The following is a 21,736-nucleotide window of genomic DNA, read 5'->3' on the forward strand; positions in this document are numbered from 1 at the left end:
TACAGGGTGATGCTGCATTATTGACTGCAGGTTACTTTTTTATAGCTTTAAGCTCCGTTTAAAATTTCATTACATTTTTTACAACTTTTAATTCTTGTTTGTCTGTACTTATTATAAAACTAAAATATTAGTGATTTCTTTTTATCTTACAAGCAATTACCATTTACCGACAGATATTCATTTAATTTGAACATATATATTTTTGCAAGTAAACAATTTTGCAACTGGGTCATTTATTTTAATGACAATCTTTTATGTGAAACAATTTCAAAAAAGTTTTCAAATGCTCTTACTATACGTGTGCATGTGAAGCATTGGCAACGCCCCCCATGTAAACGCTTATATTCAAAAGTGCTGTAGAGCTTATAAATATTTAAAAAGTTTTAGTAAATGCAGTGATGTGCAAAAATGAAAATATTGATATTTTAAAAATACTATAAAAAACAATTCTTCATCTTCAATAAGTTCATCTCAGAACAAAGGACTTAGATCCGTTGAGTTTTGTCATTATCATTTTTGTTTCAATTTATATAGCCAGAGGGAATGTTCAAAAAATATTTTGCCAGAAAATCTGACTAGAGGTGCTTTCAGAGAAAATCCTTAGTACAAAAAACGTGGAAGACTACTGAGATTACAAAAGTAACTTTTCCGCCTGAAAGTATGCAACAATGTTGTTAACAAAGTCTAAATGAATTTGAATATAAATATGTCCCTAGTGGAACTGGTTTTTCAACAACACAAGAGAAGGAAACTACTTCCATCATTATGGAAATCTGATATAAAAAAATAAATGTAAAGCGCGATAACCTCCGAAGAGATCTAAGGCCGAGCTTCTCTTCCAATTTGCGTCGTGCTTCTCTTCAGTTTCCCTACAAACTGACCGGACGGGACCTACATGTTTTATGCCGACTCCGAACGGCATCTGCAAGGCAGATGAGCTTTCACTGAGAGCTTTTCATGGCAGAAATACACCCGGAGCGCTTGCCAAATACTGCCGAGGGGCGACCCCGCTTAGAAAAATGTTCTTCTAATTTAAAAACCTTATTTCTAAAATTTTGAAGTCTGATATAATGTATATATATATGTCACAAGGGACATACCTCAGGGTGGCTCATTGGTTCTATGGAACCTTGTGGCAAACTGCATATTAAGAGATGCAAGTTGGGGCCGGGAAGATTGTGGCATATGCTGATGAGTCCCCTTTTGCTTACTTAGGGAAATTTCCTCAAACTTTGAGTGACCTGATGCAGATAGCTTTGCGAGAAGTTTCTTTGGGGGCCTCCCGATGTGAACTCAGCGCAAATTCCGATAAAGTGGAAATTGTCTCATACACTATCACTATCAGGCCAAATTTCTATGCGTAGTTCTGGACAAAAAGCTTAACTGGAAGAATAATGACAATCAGCGTAAGAAGAAAGCGAATATTGCATTATACACGTGAAAAAGAGCAATTGACAAAAAAGAGTGACTTACTCCCAGTGTATTTGATTGGATTTATACCGTGATTAGTCGAACAACATTGCTGTATGAGGTAGTTGTATGATGACCATCCCTCATAAAGACGTCAAGTCTAAATTTGCTGTGAAAAGTGCATAGATATACTATGATCAGCATAAGTGGTGCTCTAAGAATGCCAAACGAAACTTTTCGCTTGGATCTAGTAGGACACCAAGTATAGCGACAACGTCAGCCCTACGTTTAAGAGATTCGTACAGTTAAAATACTAAAATCATAGGACATTCTAATCAATTCAAGGTTTCTTTCTCGAAGCAAAACCCGCTGTGAGACCACAACATTCGCCTACTACAACTTTATGGTAAATATTCCTCGCAGGGATGATTGGATGGAGGCGGATCGGTGTTTCGCTGCTCACGGCAGCATTTCCGTATACACCAACGGTTCTATGTTAGACTGTAGGGTTCGAGCAGGGGTTTCTATCTTTCAGACTACCTGATCATTGCAGTGTCTTTTAAGCAGACGTATCATATATCATGGAGGCTGAGGCTTGGATAGGAACACACACTATCGGCAAGGAAATAATTATTTTCAGTGACATCCAAGCGACTATCAAACCCCTGGATTTATACTCTTTCAATTCTGAACTAACCAAAAATTGTCGCGGAGTTATTCAGGAGATGACCCAAAAAAATCGTGTACACCTCGCATGGGCTCTGTGACAAGGGTTATTGAGGGGAACTGCATTGTAGACGCAATTGCGACATAGATTCTTCTCGGAAAATGCTTAAAGGTTCATTTACCGTCATGCCAATAATAAATGTCTACAAATCTCCAGGGCATCGAGCATGTAAGGAAGCCTGACCAAAATGGGATCGCAAAAGATCCCGTCACGTTTATACCTTAAGTAGAGACACAAATTCCACTCTTGTTGGAACACTTAGTGGGAATTGAGTTATTGGTAGGCATGAAGAAAGGCTTAGGCTGACGGCAGAGTGCTCGCTATAAGCTATGCGAGGCGAAAAGCTCTTTTTATTTTCATATATTTTACAAGCTTGAAGCGTTTCCGGCATTCCGAAAACTTTTAGAATTTTCCAGAAGAAGTTATTTTCTGAGCTTTCTATCTTTATATTATAGTGACGCCTCTCAGCCTTAGAGTATCCTATTGACCAGGGCTGTTCAAAAATTTTTATATTGTGCAAATCACAATACATATACAAACTTATAAGCACACTGCATTTTTTTAAATTGAAAAAAAAAAAATTATTTTATATGTTTAAAGAATTTTGTTGGTCTCCTTAATAAATTAATATTGAATTAAAATTTTTCTCAGTGCTACAATATTTTTGAAAAACTTTTTGTCGTCAATATGTTAGTGTAAATTTGAATATCATACCGAAGTGCCTTGGCTTCATATGGAAGTGCTTTTTATTTGCACTTTCATATGAAATTTAGGCACTTTCATATCGAATCGAATTCATATGTGAGGGCATATGCGAGCGCTAGGAAATTTTTGTTTTATATTCAAAGTGTAAATTTATATCTATGCCTATTCTTCAGGGCAAAACAAAAAAAAAAGTGGAATAGTTGTATGGGGCTTGAGCAGCTCTGCTATTGATGAACCTGCAGGAGTTGTAAAGATGACAAAGTTCATCACCTCAAGTGTAACGGTCCGGTCTTAAGTAGTGCGGAATAGCACTACCTTGGACCTCCCTTTCTAGAGGGGTCAGGTCGTGGTGTACGACTTCAGGGAACCGTTTCGAAGACAGATTTTCATATAAATCGAGATATTTTTCACATACTTTTTTCTTTCCTATACAAATTGGCTTATTTTTATATTTGTTTGAAATCCTTCAAAATCTGCTCAAATTTCAACTAGCATTGTAGCCCATTTTGCCATATTTGTTTTTTATTTTTCTGTAGCTCACCGGTTGTCAATGAGCACTTCGGGTTACACGGTTTTGCATTTTTTCATATGATGCGGTTTAGGTAACAAAACCAACAAGCTACCTATCCTTTGAGCACCCTTTTTCAAGCGCTTTGCATCACTCTTGAGTTCTTATGCGTGTAAGTCTGATAGAGTATGGCAAACAACACATATTCTCACAAAAAATGCTTGTAACGATGTTTGCACAATTTCCCAGCTGAGTAAATGGTCACGCAAAAATGGCATACAAACACTAGAATATGTTTTCATTGAATTTTATAGATACCTGTAGGGAAATCACTACTAAATGACTAACATTTTTGGTAAAAAAACTGGGGCAGCTATGCGAGAAAGGGTATATATGGGTTGCCTGTATGAGAGTGACCAGACTATTTTTAGAAAAGTGCAAAATAAAATTCAATTGGCATAAAAAGTCTCATATTTTACAATTTTGTGACCGAGCAGTGATAAATAGCAATAATTTATAGTTTGCTTGTCCTTAATCGCGCATACTAATATTAGTCAAAGCTCAAATCACAGAATTACAAAAGCAATAAGGTACTATTGTATGAATAAATTAAGTCGTGATTTTTGTTACTCTCTACCTGCTAGATGTCGCAGTAAACTTCTACAAAGATGACCATGCAAACGCTCTGAAGAACAACTTTCCAAGACAACTGGCAGCTAAAAGCAGCACAAATCACAGATTTTTTGATTCATATTGTCGAAGCTAAGCTACGAACGGCCTAAGTAGAAGTTGGGTGTAGAGTCTAGCATTAATAACAGTCTCCTTCAGTTTCTATTGTCGGGGCTAATTGTCTCTGTGATAAATCTGTTGGGTTTGTGCTAACATTATTGGTAAGTTATTTTGCGTCTGCGATGAAAATGCCGTCATTGTCAGACAATCAGGCCAATTTAGCCGAACATTTTGCTGCGATTTAGTGTGATTTTTAGTCGCTGCATAAACTCACAGCTAAATGAATATTTCGTGACTCTTAGGCTCACTTGCAGAACGGAACATCTTTTTTTAGCTCAGGGTTAATTTGAAAAATTTTTCAAAACTGTATGAGTTTAACCCCTCATGTAAGGTTAAATGCCTTTATTTTTCGAACTTTTTGCATAAATTCCACATATAAAAGTAAAATCTGTACTTTTATTTTTTGAGTCCGATGGGACTAGTTAAATTCGGACTTTTAAAAATAAAAGTCCGGCTTGATAACAAAGAAAGAGCTTATCCGAATTGAAAAAAAGTTTTATTTCGGATAAGCCGTTTCTTTGTTATCAAGCCGGTTTTTTATTTTGGCCTTAAAAAATAAATGTCCGGATTTAACTTTTATTTCCCGACTTTTATTTTTAAAAGTCCGAGTTTAACTAGTTCTCGGTAAAAAAATTCGAAAGTCATTTTTATCTTGATCCAAATATATTAATCTGGCCACTTCCATCAATCTTCTCTTATGCTCGGGTTTCTGGGTGACTAATTAACTCAGGGTACGTTTCCTTCAGCATTTTCTGTGTCTTCTAATGCAGTACTGGGATTAGGGATGTTCAGCTCGCATTACCGAGTTATCGCAGGTCACAATCGCGGTAGGTCCTTTTTTATCGACTCGTCAACGTTATTCATCCGTCGATATTCTGCTACTCTTTCACCGCTGATGCTTGTCTCAATCGCTCGACTGTTGCCGTTGTAGTCTCTTAACGCTCAATTATTTTCGCTTCATATATCATTTCCCGGAGACAAAATCATCACCTATTAACTAATACGTCGCTCGTATACTGTTAAATAAAGCAAGCTCTGTTAAGACTCCCCACACCCTTTCCCACGTCCAGAGACACATTTCGCAAAAATATAAGACTTGTAACACAATAAATTCGTCCTAAATAAATTTTCTTTTCAGACGAATTTTGATTGTGTTACAAGTAGTGCTGTGCATTTATGAGATTAAACGCGTAAGGTAAATAATCAAATGCCCAGTTAATCGATTAGTTGATTAATGCATATTTCGATTAGTCAGAGCAAACATTACTTAATGCAATTAATAAGCAATGTTGGAAGGGCAAAGCTGATGTGTGAATGGTACTAAATACCCGAATAATCACTTTATTCAAACTGTAATTACTCGATTAATATGGTTTTTGATTAATCAAAACATTTAATTAGTCGATTAATTGATTATTCTCAAATCATAAATTTGCGTAATCGACTAGTTTGATTAATGCAAAGATATATTTAATCGATTATTTCACTGGTTTAATCGCACAACGACAGTGACAAGACATGTATGAATACTGTTCTATGTTTGGGTTAGTCAGGCATCTACTAGATCTTGGATTTATAAAGCGCTATCTCAGCCTTTAGAGCATGTCACAAATGGTTTTGGGTTGTTATGAATTACATTTGTCTACTTCTTAAGTTTAGTTAGAAAATGCGTATAAATCATCCCTACAGGGATGCCCCATAAATACATAATAACATCCACTACACTTACAACTACATTTATGTAAATCAAATTGCTCCTACTCACCGTTAACTGGCGGCAGTAGACGTTTATCGTAACGTTTCTTTTCTAGCAACAAGTCCAAAATTTCCTTGTCCGAGCTGGACTCGTCGAATCTGTGAATAAAAGAATTGAGAAAGAATGGAGGTCGAGAACGCAAAAAACAAAAAAAAAAAAAAAAAAGTAAAAGAAAATAATAATAACGGTAAATTCAGGATAATGGTTATATAGAAAAAAGTTAAATGTTTATATCCTAAAAATTAGAAAATCTTTTATGTAAACGAGGCAAGAGCTTAGCTAAGTAGGTAATGCATATATGTATGTATCTGCTTTAATGTATATACATATGTATGTAGAATATGTATATACGAGTATGCATGGCTGAGTTTATAGGGGTATAATACGGTTTCTTTGTGTGGCTAAGTAGGGAAGCTTAATAACACAGGTGAATATGTGTTTGTGCTTTGTGCATACGAACACATTCACGTAGACATGCGAATAAAATGGATAGAATAGTGGTTTGGATGTGTGTTTTTTACCATTACTTTTCATTATCATAATATCAACAAAATTTGTATATAATGCGAATAGAACAAATAGTACACATGTATGTAGGTAGTGACTATGAAATTCAATTGAGAGTGTATTTTATATGTGGCATTTGCTTAAGTGAAAATTAAATTACAAATTTATTTACATATTAGGTGCCCTTTGAAAAGCTATGCTAGTTGCCGACCATTGTCTTATTTTTATTTTAAAAGAAAATTGATTTCAGAGCTAGCGATGTAGCCGAGCAGTGGGAGTACTTCGCTTGGCAGCTAATTATATTTACCGAAGTGTTTTGGAATTTTTTCGGCGACCAAGGGTTGTTATTTCAATGTTACTCTCTGTGCTCTGTTGGGCGTTGAATTTCGTAGTTGGTCGAGCATATTTCGGGGCCTCTTTTGAGATAATTTCAGGATCACTTCATGGCGAAAGTCTTTGGGACTACTTTGGGATTGTTTTGAGGCTATTTCGGATTCACTTTGGGATCATTTGGGCCTTTTGGGATCTGCAATGATTGGCTGAAAATCATTTAGTGATTTTACCTAGATCCTTCCGTGGTCACCCCGTTAGAAATTTGGTGTATTTTTGTGATGATTTTGGGAACTATTTCGTGTTCCTTCCCGTGTTCATTCTGGATTACTTGAGGCACGTTTTGGATCACTTCGGGGTTTTATGGGGTCATTTAGGGAAGGTTACGGAAACTATTTGTGCGTTCATTTAGGATAATTTTCTCATGATTTTGGGGACTATTTCAAGGTCTTTCCCGAATCGTTTCAGAATCATTTGAGAGTCACTACGGAATCGATTTGGGGTTATTTCGAGATCACTTGGGATACTGCTGCGTTTTGCCGGTAAAATTTATATTTGTGGACTCAATAATCGCCTAAGTTCTATTCTTTTACATGGGACTTAGGAGTTTATTGCTTATGTCCACAGCTGTGTCTCTAAGATGGTCAGACTTGTAACAGTGCAACTTGTGCAAAGGACTATTGCACCGAACAGGTTGCACTAGGCTAACCGCCAACACTTGCCGTCCCTGAAACTTCTTCTAAACTGTTAACGCTCTAGCGCACTACCGTCCCTCCAACGCCAATAAATGGTCACTAGTCCCGTGGCACAGCCTCTATGACTAGCTGAAATGCTGCTCAGCAATTCAAACATAAGTCCTGCTGTTGCTCACTCCAAATGGCGCCTGTAACTCGCGCGACCGCTTGTCGCACCTATAATTTCCGTTTAGCGAACAAGAGCTATGCTGAACATTAGCAGTCTTCTTCTAGAGCCAGAAAATCACCGGCATTGAGGACATCAGCTCTTGGCCCGTCATATTGTGTATACCGTACGTAAGTACTTATTACATTCGACCACTTTATAAGCCCAATGCATTTTGTACTTAGGGCTTAGTAACGGCAACTCTTGGGCACTCTCGATCCGATGCCTTCGTTGCACCAGAACTGCGGCGGCACACATGAACTAGCCTTGCACCATCTAGTTAGCCTAATTCATACCTGAGCACTGAGTTTCACGCTGCCGTCCAGCTCAGACTCCGAACGACATCTGCAAGGCAGATGAATTTTCACGGAGAAGCTTTTAATGGCAGAAATACACTCGGAGTGTTTGTCAAATCACTGCCGACGGGCGACCTCGATTAAAAAAACTTGTTTGAAAATTGAAAAAACTGTTTTTTAAATTTTTGATACTGCTTTGCCCGATACTTGAACCCAGGACCCACGGTGTAGTAGGTGGAGCAGGCTAACCCCGCAATACGTTTATCAGCATATCAAAAGATTAAGCTAATATAAAGAGGGTCTTCTAACTTATGAAGGTCATATAATCGATATGAAAGGTCGTGAGAGTGCTAATGCTAGCTCCAACATACACCACGACCACTTCTAATTTGCTTGCCGCTTGTAGGGGATGGGATCTTGCAAAACAAATAGCTAATACGGCATGAAGGGCGGTGAATGGAAATGCCCCATCAGTGTCGTAGGAAATTGTCAAAGTTTACAGACATCTCCATAGCTTGAAGCCAACACAAGCAAGCCAAATGGGAAGACCTCTTCCAAAATTTAAACCTCTACGCGTCAATCGCTTTTGGTGAGGAAGTTAGTCCGAACCAAATTTGAGCGGGCGCTTTTTGCAAGCAAAGGTAGATGCCTTGAAGCCTTAAAAAGGCCAAGCTCAAAAAAAGAAGGCCCACTCATAGTCATGCCGATATTAAATCACGTGAGAGGAAGGTATTTAACTCATCTTTTAAAATTTTTCATTTACGAAAAATGAAAACATGCAAGCGTGGTCCGCTAAAGCCTGCGAAGGCAGTTTACATCTCAGCGGGTTAGGGGGCTTACAATATGTCTGCAGCAGGTATGCCTGTCGTAAGCGGCGACTAAAATACCAAATTGATTCAAGGGGTTGTGTAGCGCAACCCTTTCAAGGGGTTGCGAGCGCAGTATATAGCTGCTCCAAACCCATTGTCAACCTCACCTACCCGTGGCGAATCCTGTTTCTTTGACAGCCGAGGCTCTGGTGACCCCAAGTTCCTTATGGATCTAGGGGTGGGAGGGCGGTATGGCCTAGAAGGTTTCATGTGGTCACACCAAATCGTTCCCGAGATGGTCGGGTACGTACCTTAATGGTGCTTGATACCGGAACGTACCGGATCTGCATTCGGAAAAGGACCATCAACATCGATAACACTCCCCAAGGCCTTCGTGGAGTATCCTTATCGCTACAACAACAAGCCAGTTTACAGAGGAGAATACCGACCATTGTTGCCAGTAGCGAAGACACTTGAGACAAAAATCCCCGCATAATGTTACGCATACCTACTACCAGCTTATCAACAGCATGTGTTCCTTAAGTTACATAGAACTACAACCGCGAGAAATGTTTTTCATGCTGAGATTAACGACGGGCTCAATAAGAAGCAAGAACATAACATCCTACTCCAAGAAATATATAAGTCAGATACTACTCTATCAAATAACTGCCTGTAACTATCGTCTACCTGTTTAAAAAGTGAGTGTTTGGCCACACAGCCGAAAAAAATTAAGCTTTACTTATTCCTTTGTTCCAGGGAGTTTGGACGCAAACCCAACCGCCACCCTCCCAAACTTGCCACAACTGAACTATGTAATAGAGCATAATTTTAGGTGCGTATTCAGTGCTGACAAAATGAAGTGTAGTCTTAATATAATAACTATGCCTAAAAGTATGCTTCACATTTCTTGCGTTCGAATGACGCACTTTCAGAGCTAATTTTAAACAAGTTATGGTAGTTAGAAATATAGTGCCCTGAAAATATTAAGCCAATTATAGATTTTGGTCGGTTAGTGTACCGGGCATTAAAATAGAATTTGTCAATGCATATATAATTTTGAGCTATATATAATGTAAATTTAACAAAAACATATATGAGTAACGGCCAAACTATTTGCATGCATTTAACTTGAATGTTTGTCAACTTTTAGGCGTAAACTAAAAACAAAACGAAACAGTTTAGGAAAGAGAGATAATACGTAGGTTTTTAGTAGGTAGTAAGCGCTGCATTTTTTGATTAGTTATTTCTTTGCCAATTTTGATTTTTTCCCAAAAATTTTAAAAAATTGTTCTAAATACGTTTTGTTTTAATGTTAATGCCTTTAATAATTGCACTAAAAATTTTAAGCATAATTTTAACGTTCGAATTATTTTGTTGAGCGCACTTACTTTGTCCAATCAATGCCTCGACTGAAAGAAAGAAACAAAGGTCAAAGAAAAAATGTAAGAAAACGAAATTATATAGGAGTTTTATATTTAATATTTTTTTCAACATAAACTTAGAATTAGTTAATAATTTTTCGTAAGCATAGTTTAAAAAAGTCAATACTTTGAATAAAAAAATATGTTTATAAGAAGAAAAAATTTATAAAAATAAAAAATGAATGTATGGCGTACGCATACATAAATAACAAATATGCTGGCGAGTGTGTGTGCGGATTAAATATTAATGCACTTTTATGTAGTGCACATTTAGGCGTTGTAGTGTTTTTACTACAGTATGTATGTTGTCTACTGTTTTTATGTGCTTTTAAAAAATTTATTACTTGTGCTAACATGTATGGATATGTATGTGCAAATGTGCATGCGTGTATGTGTGTGGTATGTTGTAGTGTATGTGCGCTTATTTGCTCTGTTAACTGCCTGTGCATACGCAGACTACCTTTAAGTATTTTGGCTATGCTATTCTCAATCCCTTTACCTACATATCACTCTCACCAGGGTTAGAACTTTATAAAGTTTGTAGTAGATTTACTACGTTTTTTGAAAAATTTAGAAATCTACTACGAAAAATATCGCAATTGTGGTATAATCTTTATTATATTACATTTTTCAATTCTTATTATCCACATATGTAATACTCCTATATTGCTAAGAGAAAATGCTCGCAATGTTTTTTGAATTCGAAATCAAAACAAGACAGCCTATAAAATTTTTGTGATTGTACCAGCATAAATGTGACAGGAAAAAATTTAAATTTAGGTATATTCGATTATTGAATACAAAAACAAAAACGTTTAAACAGCAATATATCGGCACTCTTATGTTTGGGAATGTACCTAGCCTTTTGTAGCAATATAGGAGTATTACATATATGTTTTTATCATATTTATCAGAAAGCTTCAGTTCATTTCATTTCCTCGTACCTAAAGTTGAACAATGAGTCCCAAACTTTTTCATTTTTCAAAACCGAGTAATAGTGGAATTTTTAAATAAATTTCTACCTGAACTTTTTATAGTGCAACTTCATAATTCCATTTTCATTCAAGTATTTTTGCGGAGCATTAAGACAGTTTTATCTGAGCCCAAAAGAAAGGACTTTGAATTTTCTTTTACGCGTTTTGCTACTATTCGTACCTTCTTCAGGGGCCTACACTATATGACAAAACATATAACAAAAACATGTACAAAAACTAGTCTATTTTGGCTATTAAGTCACTTAAGCTCTTCATGTATTCACCATCTGTTGAACTCCAGGGATTCCTGTGGATTTTCTGTATCTTTCCGATCTGCTTGAACTTGTCTCCGTGTCTTGGAATAACGTCAACATTACCATTATTTCAAAGACCAGAAAAAAATCTCAGGTCTCGCTTGAAGGACTTTAAGATAAAACAGGATTGTAAAACGGATAATAGGGTCATTCGAGCGTAAGGAATTCATTGACATCGCTGAAGCTTTCTACAATGGTTCGTCGATGGCTATAGAAAGAGCGGTGGAGATGTCATATTAGAAGGGAAAGTGGCTTCGGCCATGCAAAATTTTATTAGGAGCATACTTTCTATACACCGAGGGGCGTGAACTTGTTCCATTACCTTAAAGCTGGGCTATATCAATTGGTTGGTGTTATTGATGTAGTAGCAGTGCTGGTTGGTTGACAGGTTGAGTAATGGTTGGGATAGGATGGGATATATGGGACTGTGCTGAAATAATAGCCTCTGGTTTGGTAACACTCCAAGTCTTACGCTGACGATCCGGAAATTCTGGTCATCGTTTGGCAGAAATATTTGGATATGGTTAGTAGTTGGTCCGAATATTAGCAATCTGGTTGACATGAGCTAGTTTGTTTAACATCGGCGCTACAAGATATCTAAACTCAACTTTTCCTCAATTAGGGAAGTACGTTTTAACTGATCATCATTCACCGTCTTAGCAATTTTGCAATTATTCGATCTCAACGACTGCTGACGTTAATGATGAGCACTGAGCGAGTTCGAATCTTTCTCTACGCGTTTGTTGTAACTCTGTGGGGGCTTACCTTCCGATATAGATAGGAATACATTCTAATACTGATTAAGCCGGCGATAGGCTAATTCTTGACATCGCTTGCTGTCTCTCCCAACTCAGTGGAGGTTTCCACCTGTTTCTGCTAATAAATACGGGTGTCGATGGGAATACTTTCTTGACAGCATGTCGCATGGCATGACCTCCTTTTTGGCTGCTTTTCGTTGCACTGTGTTCAAATCTGCAAAAGGTCATAGAGCCCATCAATATACGACAATATCGTCGATATTACTGCCCGTAATTCTCCCGACACCGCCTATGATTCCGAGCCATACATACATTGGACGTAGTCTGGTGAGAGACTTATTAGAATGATTTTTGTTCGTCGAGAGAAGAGTTTACTTTTAAATTGCCTATTTAGCCCAAAGTTCCAATTGTTGGTAAAAGTCATGCTCAATTTCGTTTCCAAGTTTCAGCAAAAACAATGTCAAGTTTACTGTTGGGCATGTAGTCCCGGTCGTTCGATTACGAGCGGTAGCCAACCTGCGAGAAACCTAGGGTCGCAGAACGATAGGAGAACTGGGACACACTTCGTCTCATGTTCCACTGCGGTTCAGTTCACCATCAGATGCGGCTGTGCGTTGGTCTTGAGACCCGCTTTTTAAGAACCAATTTGCGTTAAAACAAACAACTCTTTTTTTCTGATTACGACAGCTACACATTTTTTTAAGTTTCCGATATCGGATGAAAAAAACGAGTCATATAAAAATAACATCTACTACTTTTTGCTCATGTAATACGGTTACTCTTCTACGATTATTTACTATTTGCTACCTTTTCTACTACCGTTACTCTTCTACGATTGTTCTAACCCTGTCACTCATTCTGCTCACCAATTTTTGTCAAACTTAGCGCTCATCTACTTATTTGTTTGTGTATTTACTTACATGGGATGCCTATCGAATGGCGCCTTCTCGGGCGAGTGTGTTGCTCCTGTTGTTGTTGTTAAATAACAAAGTACCAATATAACGCTCGATGCGGCATAAAAGCTAATTGAGTTGCCCAGTAGATGATAATAATTGTGGCCGATATAACTGAAGGCGCCATAAGCGGCGGCAGCCATTGTTTGTATGCCGCGGCGTAAAAGATGTCGTTGTTGTGTTTGCTGTTGCTTTTGTTGTTGTTGCTTATGAAGTTGTAATGTTGGTTTTTGTAGCAGCAGTTTTTGTTGCTGTAGCTCTTGTGCGGAATGCTGTTCTTGTTGTTGTAGTTGCGATGCTTTCGTTTGTGTTTGATATTTATTATAAGCTGGCATTTGTTGCGGTTGTTGTTGTTGCTGCTGAACTTTTGGTTGTTTTAGCTTTTGGTGGTCGTTTTTTTGTTTTTGCTGGCAGTAAGTAATCGCATTCTGCTGTTGCTCCACTTTTTGCTTTTTTGTTCGACGTCGGCAACCCTCAAAGCGCAGCTTGTCATTTCGTTGCTTTTGTTTTTGTTGATTCTCCATACGCTCGCTCACATGCTGCCGCCTTTGCTTGTATGCCAACTGCAATGGTTCTATCTTCCAACATTCTTGCCGTTGCTGGTATTGCCCGCGCCGTTCGCAACGCGTCGCTGCAACACAAGCGTTTGCACTGCCATGCATTTCTTCCTCTCTCACTGTGTGCACATTTCTTACCGCATCTGCGTATAAACTTATGTCATCACTCAGCCCCACTAAACGCTTGGTTAGGGCGTTACGCGCTTGTAGCAAGAGCTCATGCACGCTCTGACTTTGCTTCTTGTGCACAGCAGCCGCATCGTCGTCTTTGTAATTGTGGCACGCCTCCAAGGCGGTGCTGGTTGTAGACTTGTCTGCATCCATTTCCGTTGATGCCGGCAGTACGCCAACACAGGTTGTATGCCACAGTTCATCTTCTGCCGCTTGCGTTTGTGGTTGTGTGTCATGTTCTTGTTCATCCTTTTGCACTTGCGGTGGCAGCGCAACACGCGCTTGCGGTAGTTGCTCTCGTGCGAACTGTCGGTGACAATAATAATTGCTTCCGCTGGTTGTGCTACAAAAGTTTTGAGAAGTGTTGTATTCCTTGTTGTTGTTGTTAGTATATTTCTTGCTTGTGATTTCCTTGTTGCTGTTAGTGCTTCCCTTCTTGTTGAAGTCCTTGCTATTTGTATTGCTATTATTATTATTGTTGTTGTTTATATCAATCGCACACGCACAACAAATCTTACAAGTAGCACAAAACTTACAGCGTTCGTCGGCGCGTTGGGTTTCTTCAACCAAAACCTCAATGATTTCCACCTCAACGCTTCTACTAATGTTGCTGCACTCGCTTTGTGTTTGGATTTCAGTCTCCCTTGATGCACAACTTGCTTCTTCTCCGTCTCCTTGCTGTTGCTTTTGTGTCTTTTCAATTTCTTTTACTGTGGTCTTGTCTACTTTACGTAGTCGGTAGTTATTATTATCTTTTATAATTGTTGACTCGTCCTCGCTGTCTGAGTTGTTTTGACAGATCAACTCTGAACTCAATAAAAGTAAGTTATTGCTGTTGGTAGTTATATAGTTGTCACAACAGTTGTTGTTATTTTTGTTGATTGTTTGACTATTACTGTGGGTAATTCCTGCTCCGATGTTCTTGTTGTAATGATTTTTATGGCTATTTATTCTACGCTGTTTCCTCTTTCTGGCAGCTTCAGAGGAACAGCCCATGTTATGGCATCTGTAAGAAAACAAACAAACAATAAATAAATAAGTAAACAATGTATAATAAACAATAGGAGCTATTTTATAAAATAAATTACTTTACAATGAACAACTACATTTATATATAATATAACACGTTCAGCAAATGTAAACGTACAAAGGACAGTGTGAGAGTAGACAGGGGAGGAGTATCCTTATTGCTACAACGACAACAAGGTAGTCGCGCTGTCGCCGCATTATTTTTCTAATTAAACATATATCCCAGGTGGCGCCCGAGTAGGAACCAGTGGAAAAGTTTGTGAAAGGGGATGGTTTGTGGTTTCATAAAAACTTAATTTCTTCCTGTTGGGGTAGTTTTCCTAAGCAGTACGTCATTGCCTTTGTTTTAGTAATTTTGTTTGGCTTTATATTAACATAAGTCAAACATTCCCAAACGACTGAGTACTGAAACTCTCATATGTGTTGCTGTTCAATATAATCTACCCCGATTTCTTAAAGGCCTTGGAAAGCAAGATTACACAAACAGTTTTAGGTTTGATGTAACGCTGAAATACATGTTTTTGCATCTTAATCCTATACTACACATGCAAACCAATTTTAAAGTGTTCGTCATTGAATCGCTTCCTCTCAAAAATATTTGAAAAAGATATGTTTTTATGCTCTAATTTTAATCCAAAGTTCTTATTCCTCTTCGCCCTCCCACTCCCCTTCCTCTTGCTTCGTCATCGTTTCAACTTCGTTTTCTTCTTCCTCTCCCTTTTACTCTTGCTCGTCCTCGCCCTCTTCTCCTCCTGTTCCTCTTTCTCTTACTTTTACGCTGCCTTTTACTCTTTCTTTCCCTCTTCCTCTTTCTCTCCCTGTTCCTGTCCTCTTCCACTTCCTACTCTTCTCTCTCTTCCTCTTTCACTCCTTTATTTTTCCTCTTTCAGTGTAATTTCTCTTCCTCTCCCTCTCTCAAAAACCCTTTGGAAAAACAAAATTTTTAAAAATCAGTGCGAATTTTGAAAGGCCTATATTTGTATTTTGTTAAGCTTAAACTGATTGTGCTACAAAACTGCATGCAAAAAAATTCAGACAACTCCAAAGAAAAATTTCAAAATTTTTGTAATTCTCGAATTTTTTCGAACAAGTTTTTGAGGTTGGTTTGCATGTTTCAATTACAAATTTTATAGAAGTTAAATTTTAAAATATCGAAAATAAAGAAATTTATCGAACGAAATTTTATCAAAATGGCGACCGCTCTTTTTCTGTTCGCTGCTGTATTTTATGTATAAGTATTTTCAAATGTCAGATTTCAAAGTTATTACATATGGCAACCCACATAAATGAGAGCAGTAAGTGACCTCTGTACAAATTTGCATTGTCCTGCTGAGCATTATTAATTTTTTCATTAAAACTTTAGTTTAGCAAACTTAATCCCCTCGTAAATCTCTCATATTTGCATTAGCAAACCATTTATAAATTTGTATGTAATGAAAGCGACTAAAAATTGCAAATTAGATTCCAGACATAAATAAAAGTTCAAAATTAAATTAAGTGCAAACAAAACTTTTAATCAACTAGATATAAAATAGAACATGATAGCAACAAGAAAAACCACACTTGTACAAAAGTTTTATTTGTTCCCAAGCCACAAAATTGACTAAGTAATGGAACTTGCATTGCCAAACTTAATTTTTTTGTTATTGTAGGCTTTTTTTAGTATTTATGTATATGTACAAGTGTATCAATCAATAGTTTAGCATTGACAGAACAAACTTTGATAAACTAGGCAACTACAATACAGACAACAGTGACAGTGACTGTGACAGCAGTAATGTACAAATGTGCCGCAAGGCGTATATGGCTAATCCGTTCAAACCAGTCAAATTATTATTGGCACGGCATAAAGAACGCCTGTATCAGATAAAAGGATGTTTAAGTGGTTAAGTTATAAATGTCTTAATAATTTGAATAATCGATATCAAATTATGGTGTAGTCAGACGGTGAATTTGCGATTATTGATTGATGTATCAGTCGAAAAGAAAAACTGTGAAATAGAAAATTTTACTATGGGAGCTCGTGTCGATTTATAGTTTTCGTGTCTCTACGATGCGACCCTGAAAACGGTAATATAAAGTAAGTGCTACTAGAAGTACGCAACGTTTAGAACCAAATTTATATTTATTTATTCGTAAAAGACGTTGGACCTACCCGATTTTGGATTTGCTGAATGCTTCCCCATTCTACAACAAACTCCACCTCACTAATGGTGCCCGAGCAGGATTGGAAAAACTTGTTCGAAAGCGTTTTTCGCAATATTGTTGCAGACCAATGAAAGTCTCAAAGAGAATACCGGAAAATAATTCTCTAAGCGTAAAGTGGCTATTTTTGATAAAAAGTATTTTGTGGTAAAAAGAAGCACTGTAGGAACAAGTTTACATGTGCAGAAAAGAAGACATATGAAGCAAAAAATACCCCAAACTCCACTTGCTGACACAGAATAGCTTAGAGCATGGAAATATACAAAAAAAAAAAAAAAAAATCACCAAAGCAAATGTGTGCCGTCCCTGCTCGGGCATCATTCATGAAGTGGATTTCGTACACATAGCAATACGAAGCCTAATAGAGATCCCAGATCCCCTATTAACGCAAATACGGTAATTTGTTTGAAGAGTTATCAACTAGCCTCTTGCGATGAAAGCATGATGACAAAAGGACCGGTAAAATGGGCTGTTGATGAGCTGATTGATGGGTACCGAAAATTACACCAGCAATCGGTAGTGTGTCAATCATTCAGCAGTTGGCTGTTGTTCTAAAGAACCGATGATTACGAAATATTGAACAATAACTAAAGAGACCGAGGCTGGTGGATGGTTTATAGTTCATTGTTCGTGGTAATTGACGGTCGCTGCAAGGTGAAATGGCCAATGATGTCAATACTTTTTACCACTAGCATGTAGCATGAATGAAATTTAAGGCTGAAGGATTTTCATATGGTGAATGGTAATTGTTTTATTACCGCTAATCGATAGCGACAAACTACTATCGATATCTCGGTTTGTTTTTGATTTGATAACGCCGGGTGTTCGTTTTAACGCCGAGTGATCGTTTTTTTTTCAGATTATAGATGTGTAATCTATTTTACATTAAAGTTTTATGAGCGCGGTTTTCGTAACAAAGCAAATAGCATGCGGATAACAAATTGGTAACTAACGAATCGAGAACTTTTTGACAACTGATCGATATCCGATCGATAACTTTTAGAATAAAACCGACAACTTTTTGATAACATGCCGTTAAGAAAATGGTAAAAAATCGGTTAACAAATGAGTTATTGATTATGAAATCTAAAAATTTTGTGTAACATATCGATATTTTTTCTATAAAAAATCGGTCAGTCGTCGTTAACGTTTCCATAACTTGTTGATAACATTTATATAACTTTTCAAAAATTAATCAATGTAACGCCGATAACATATTGGTAACACTCCGCTAACAAATCGACAACTTTTCGATAACAAATCGATAAATTGATGTTAACATTTTGATAACTTTTCGATAGATGATCGATTGTAAATCAATAACTTTTCGATAACTCTGCGACGAAAATCGATAAGTTGGCGATAAACTTTGTTCTCTTTATCATCGAAATTATAACATTTCGATAGCAAATCAATATAGATAGCATATACCTCGTCGTAAACACACCTACAGCAAGTAGATAAGAAATGGATAGCACGCCCATAACCTGTCGGTATCAAACCGAAAACTCGATAAATTGATGATAACATATTAATAACTTTTCGATAGATGATCGTTAGTAAATCAACAACTTTTCGATATCTCGCCGACGAAAATCGATAACCGTGCGATAAACTTTGTTATCTTTATCGAAATTATAACATTTCGATAACAAATCTCCTATACCTCGTCGTAAACACACCTACAGCAAGTCGATAAGAATTGGATAGCAAGCCCATAACCTGTCGGTATCAAACCGAAAACTCATCGATAAAAACCCGTTAATATTTCCATAACAAATTGATAACTCGCCCTCCGGTTCGGCTTGCGTTTTGAATAATGTAACGAGCATGAAAATGCTATTTGTACAGAAGCGTGTTAAAGACTTCCATCATACGTCATTTGCATTGAAAATGTAATTTAACAAAATTACCACTCACTCACTCACTCGCTCTCCACGGCAGATGCCAAGGCTCCCCAGGTATCAAAAATCTTGTTTCGGTCGTGTAAGAAGCTATCCTCTTGACGTGCTGCCCAGCTGCACAAAGTTGAACTATGTAGTATACGTAACTCATCTTTAGACGTAACAACGAGCTGTCAAGCTGTCATATGCATAATTTTAGTTGCAAGAAAACAGTAACGGTTAGTTGGCGGTAGTACTTGTGGTGCTTGTAAAATGTCCGTTGCAACTCAGGTATGTAAGCAGTAAAATTTTTTTTCATTTTGGTAACTCAAATATTTTTACAATAAAACCGTTGGTACCACAAGCTCTTGTGCGGACTTGAGAAGTTGTCACGAGCTGAATATAAAATTAGCCCGCTGAGGCTGATGCGCAAGTGTTGGATTGGTGTAGAGTTGGTGAAAAGTAAGCTTCAAAGGTACACGTTTTCTCAGTTTGCTTAATTGGAAAATTTTCAAATTTTGTGATGATGTGAGTTACATATATATATTGCTAATATTCGCCACAGTATTTTATCGAGCTACAGTTTTTTGATCGATTTACGTGAAGTTTTATTGGCATCTGTTTTGTTACAAAACGATGAATCCTCGATAACAAAGTGGTGACATTCCGATTAGAAATCGATAATTTTTAGATATAAAATTGTTAATCTTTTGAAAACCAATCTATAACTTTTCGAAAAAATATTGATATTTTGATTGACCTTTTGATAATGAATTGATAATTTTTTTGATAAAAAGTCGATAACAGCCCGATAACAAATTGATAACAGTCTGACAACAAACTGGTAACCTTCGAATAGAATTTAATAAATTTTCGACAAAAAATCCTATTACTCGTCGATAAAATATCTGTAGCTCACTTCTTACTTAAGTTCTCGATAGCAAATTTATAACACTCTCACAGCACTCACTTATTCCACGTCGATAAAAAAAAGTCAAACAAACCGATAACTCGATAAACTACAACAAATGTAACTTTAAAAAATTTGATTCGGGCTTTTTAAGAGGAGCTTCGTCGGCTTCTTATCGGTGACAATCGATACCGATTAGTTATTGATTTAGTTTCGGCATATTATCGATAGCAAATTACTATCGACTCGAGTTATCGGTTTACTATCCTATCGGCTTGTCTCCTAGTCATAGGCTTCTTAAAGGTATTTTATCGAACTACAGTTTTTTCGTCGACTTACATAAAGGTTTTTTTGGATCTGTTTTGCATTAAACCAATGAATCCTCGATACCAAAGTGGTGACAATCAGATTAGAAGAGAATTCAATAAGTTTTCGATAACCAATCCCATTACTCGTCGATAAAATATCTGTAACTTATTTCTAACTTAAGTTATCGATAGCAAATTTATGATAACATGTTGTTGACGCATTTATTCCACGACGATAGAAAAACTTATAACAAACCGATAATATATGGATAACACGCCATCCGGTATCGCTGCCGGCTACATCGTTTCCGCAATACATTACAGTGTAGAGACTACATTTACATTCTTACATTCTGTTTTCCCCCATACAGCATACCAATCCAATTCACTACGCCTACAGTTAGATTCCCCTATTAAGGATATCATTTCCAAAGACTACGCATACGTTTACACTTACCTTTCGCTAACCTACTGGATGCCCCTATACAGTGATGTTTACATATCAAAAAAGATAAGAACTAAGTTCTCCCTTCAGAACTAAACACAACATGTTGTGGTTTCTCAAAGTGTTTGCTTTGTGGGGAAAACAAATATTTAAGATATAAATGGATTGTAATAGTTAACGGTGTCTTATTACCACTCTCCCTTTAACTGATTTAAGGCAACAAAGCTTTTCTAAGATTGACTTCGTCTGCGAGTATGACGTTTTCTATTTCCTTACACAAAGCCGAACTAATATTTGCCTTACATTCATCACTTTTTTTTGGTTATTATTCCATTAATTAATGTGTCAGATTTGTATTATTTTAGTAAATATAACAATCGTTTTCACATATACATATCCATATATAAAGTTATTTTAATGTACCCTCTTGTTTTTACATCTGTAGTTAATGTCATAATTGCACGTTTCAATTTTTTTTTAGTTCATTCAATTGCTTTGACTGCTACAAAACTTTTTACATTTCTCACATTTTTATCCTCAACAAACTGTATTAGTAGTATGTATATGGCGGTTCTGGATCACATTTTGAATGGAAAACTGGGAGAATTTCTCACCCTAAAAACTCTTACTTTTGGACAATCTGTCACCAGTCTGGTCTTAGGAATGGGACCCGTTCATTATTTTCGGACCAGTCTGGGTGAGTCTGATCGAAGGAATGAAACCAGGTCTATATTTATCTCAAGATAATATATATATAAATAGATAATATATATATATATATATCTAATGTATAAAATTCTTCTGTCACGGTTTTAGAGGCTGAACTCCTCCGAAACGGCTGAACCGATTCTCATGAAATTTTGTGAGCATATTGGGTAGGTCTGAGAATCTTGAGATCAAAACGTGGTCCCGGGTACCATTAGAATGTGTTTATACAATATGGATATCAAATGAAAGCTGTTGATGAGTGCTGTAGGACAGGATAATTTTCATACAACTGGGAGGCTAGGGTCTCGAGATATAGCCCAAAACGTGCACCCTGGTACCCCTAGAATGTGTTTATACAAT

The 21,736-nt window shown here is 37.0% G+C and overlaps 1 protein-coding gene and 1 long non-coding RNA gene across 15 annotated transcripts in view; one reads left to right on the forward strand and one right to left on the reverse strand.

Annotated features, from left to right (window-relative positions):
* Nucleotides 1-21,736, forward strand: part of LOC137252482 (uncharacterized) — a 613,814-nt gene that overhangs the window by 156,920 nt on the left and 435,158 nt on the right. The window lies entirely within an intron of this gene.
* The window catches only part of pHCl-1 (pH-sensitive chloride channel 1), a 241,606-nt gene that overhangs the window by 67,790 nt on the left and 152,080 nt on the right, over nt 1-21,736 (reverse strand). For 11 of the 14 annotated variants that reach the window (XM_067756718.1, XM_067756710.1, XM_067756711.1 and 8 more), the window contains exons 3-5: nt 13,128-14,894; nt 10,129-10,149; nt 5,905-5,993 (exon numbers count right to left, since the gene is read on the reverse strand). In XM_067756718.1, coding sequence (XP_067612819.1) covers nt 5,905-5,993; nt 10,129-10,149; nt 13,128-14,884 — 1,867 coding nt within the window. In that variant the 5' untranslated portion in view covers nt 14,885-14,894. The remainder of the gene's footprint in view (nt 1-5,904; nt 5,994-10,128; nt 10,150-13,127; nt 14,895-21,736) is intronic. The other 3 variants (XM_067756714.1, XM_067756715.1, XM_067756706.1) reach the window with 1 other exon arrangement.

Source organism: Eurosta solidaginis, chromosome 5 (genome assembly GCF_040869045.1).
Source record: "Eurosta solidaginis isolate ZX-2024a chromosome 5, ASM4086904v1, whole genome shotgun sequence".
NCBI classification, from domain to species: domain Eukaryota; kingdom Metazoa; phylum Arthropoda; class Insecta; order Diptera; family Tephritidae; genus Eurosta; species Eurosta solidaginis.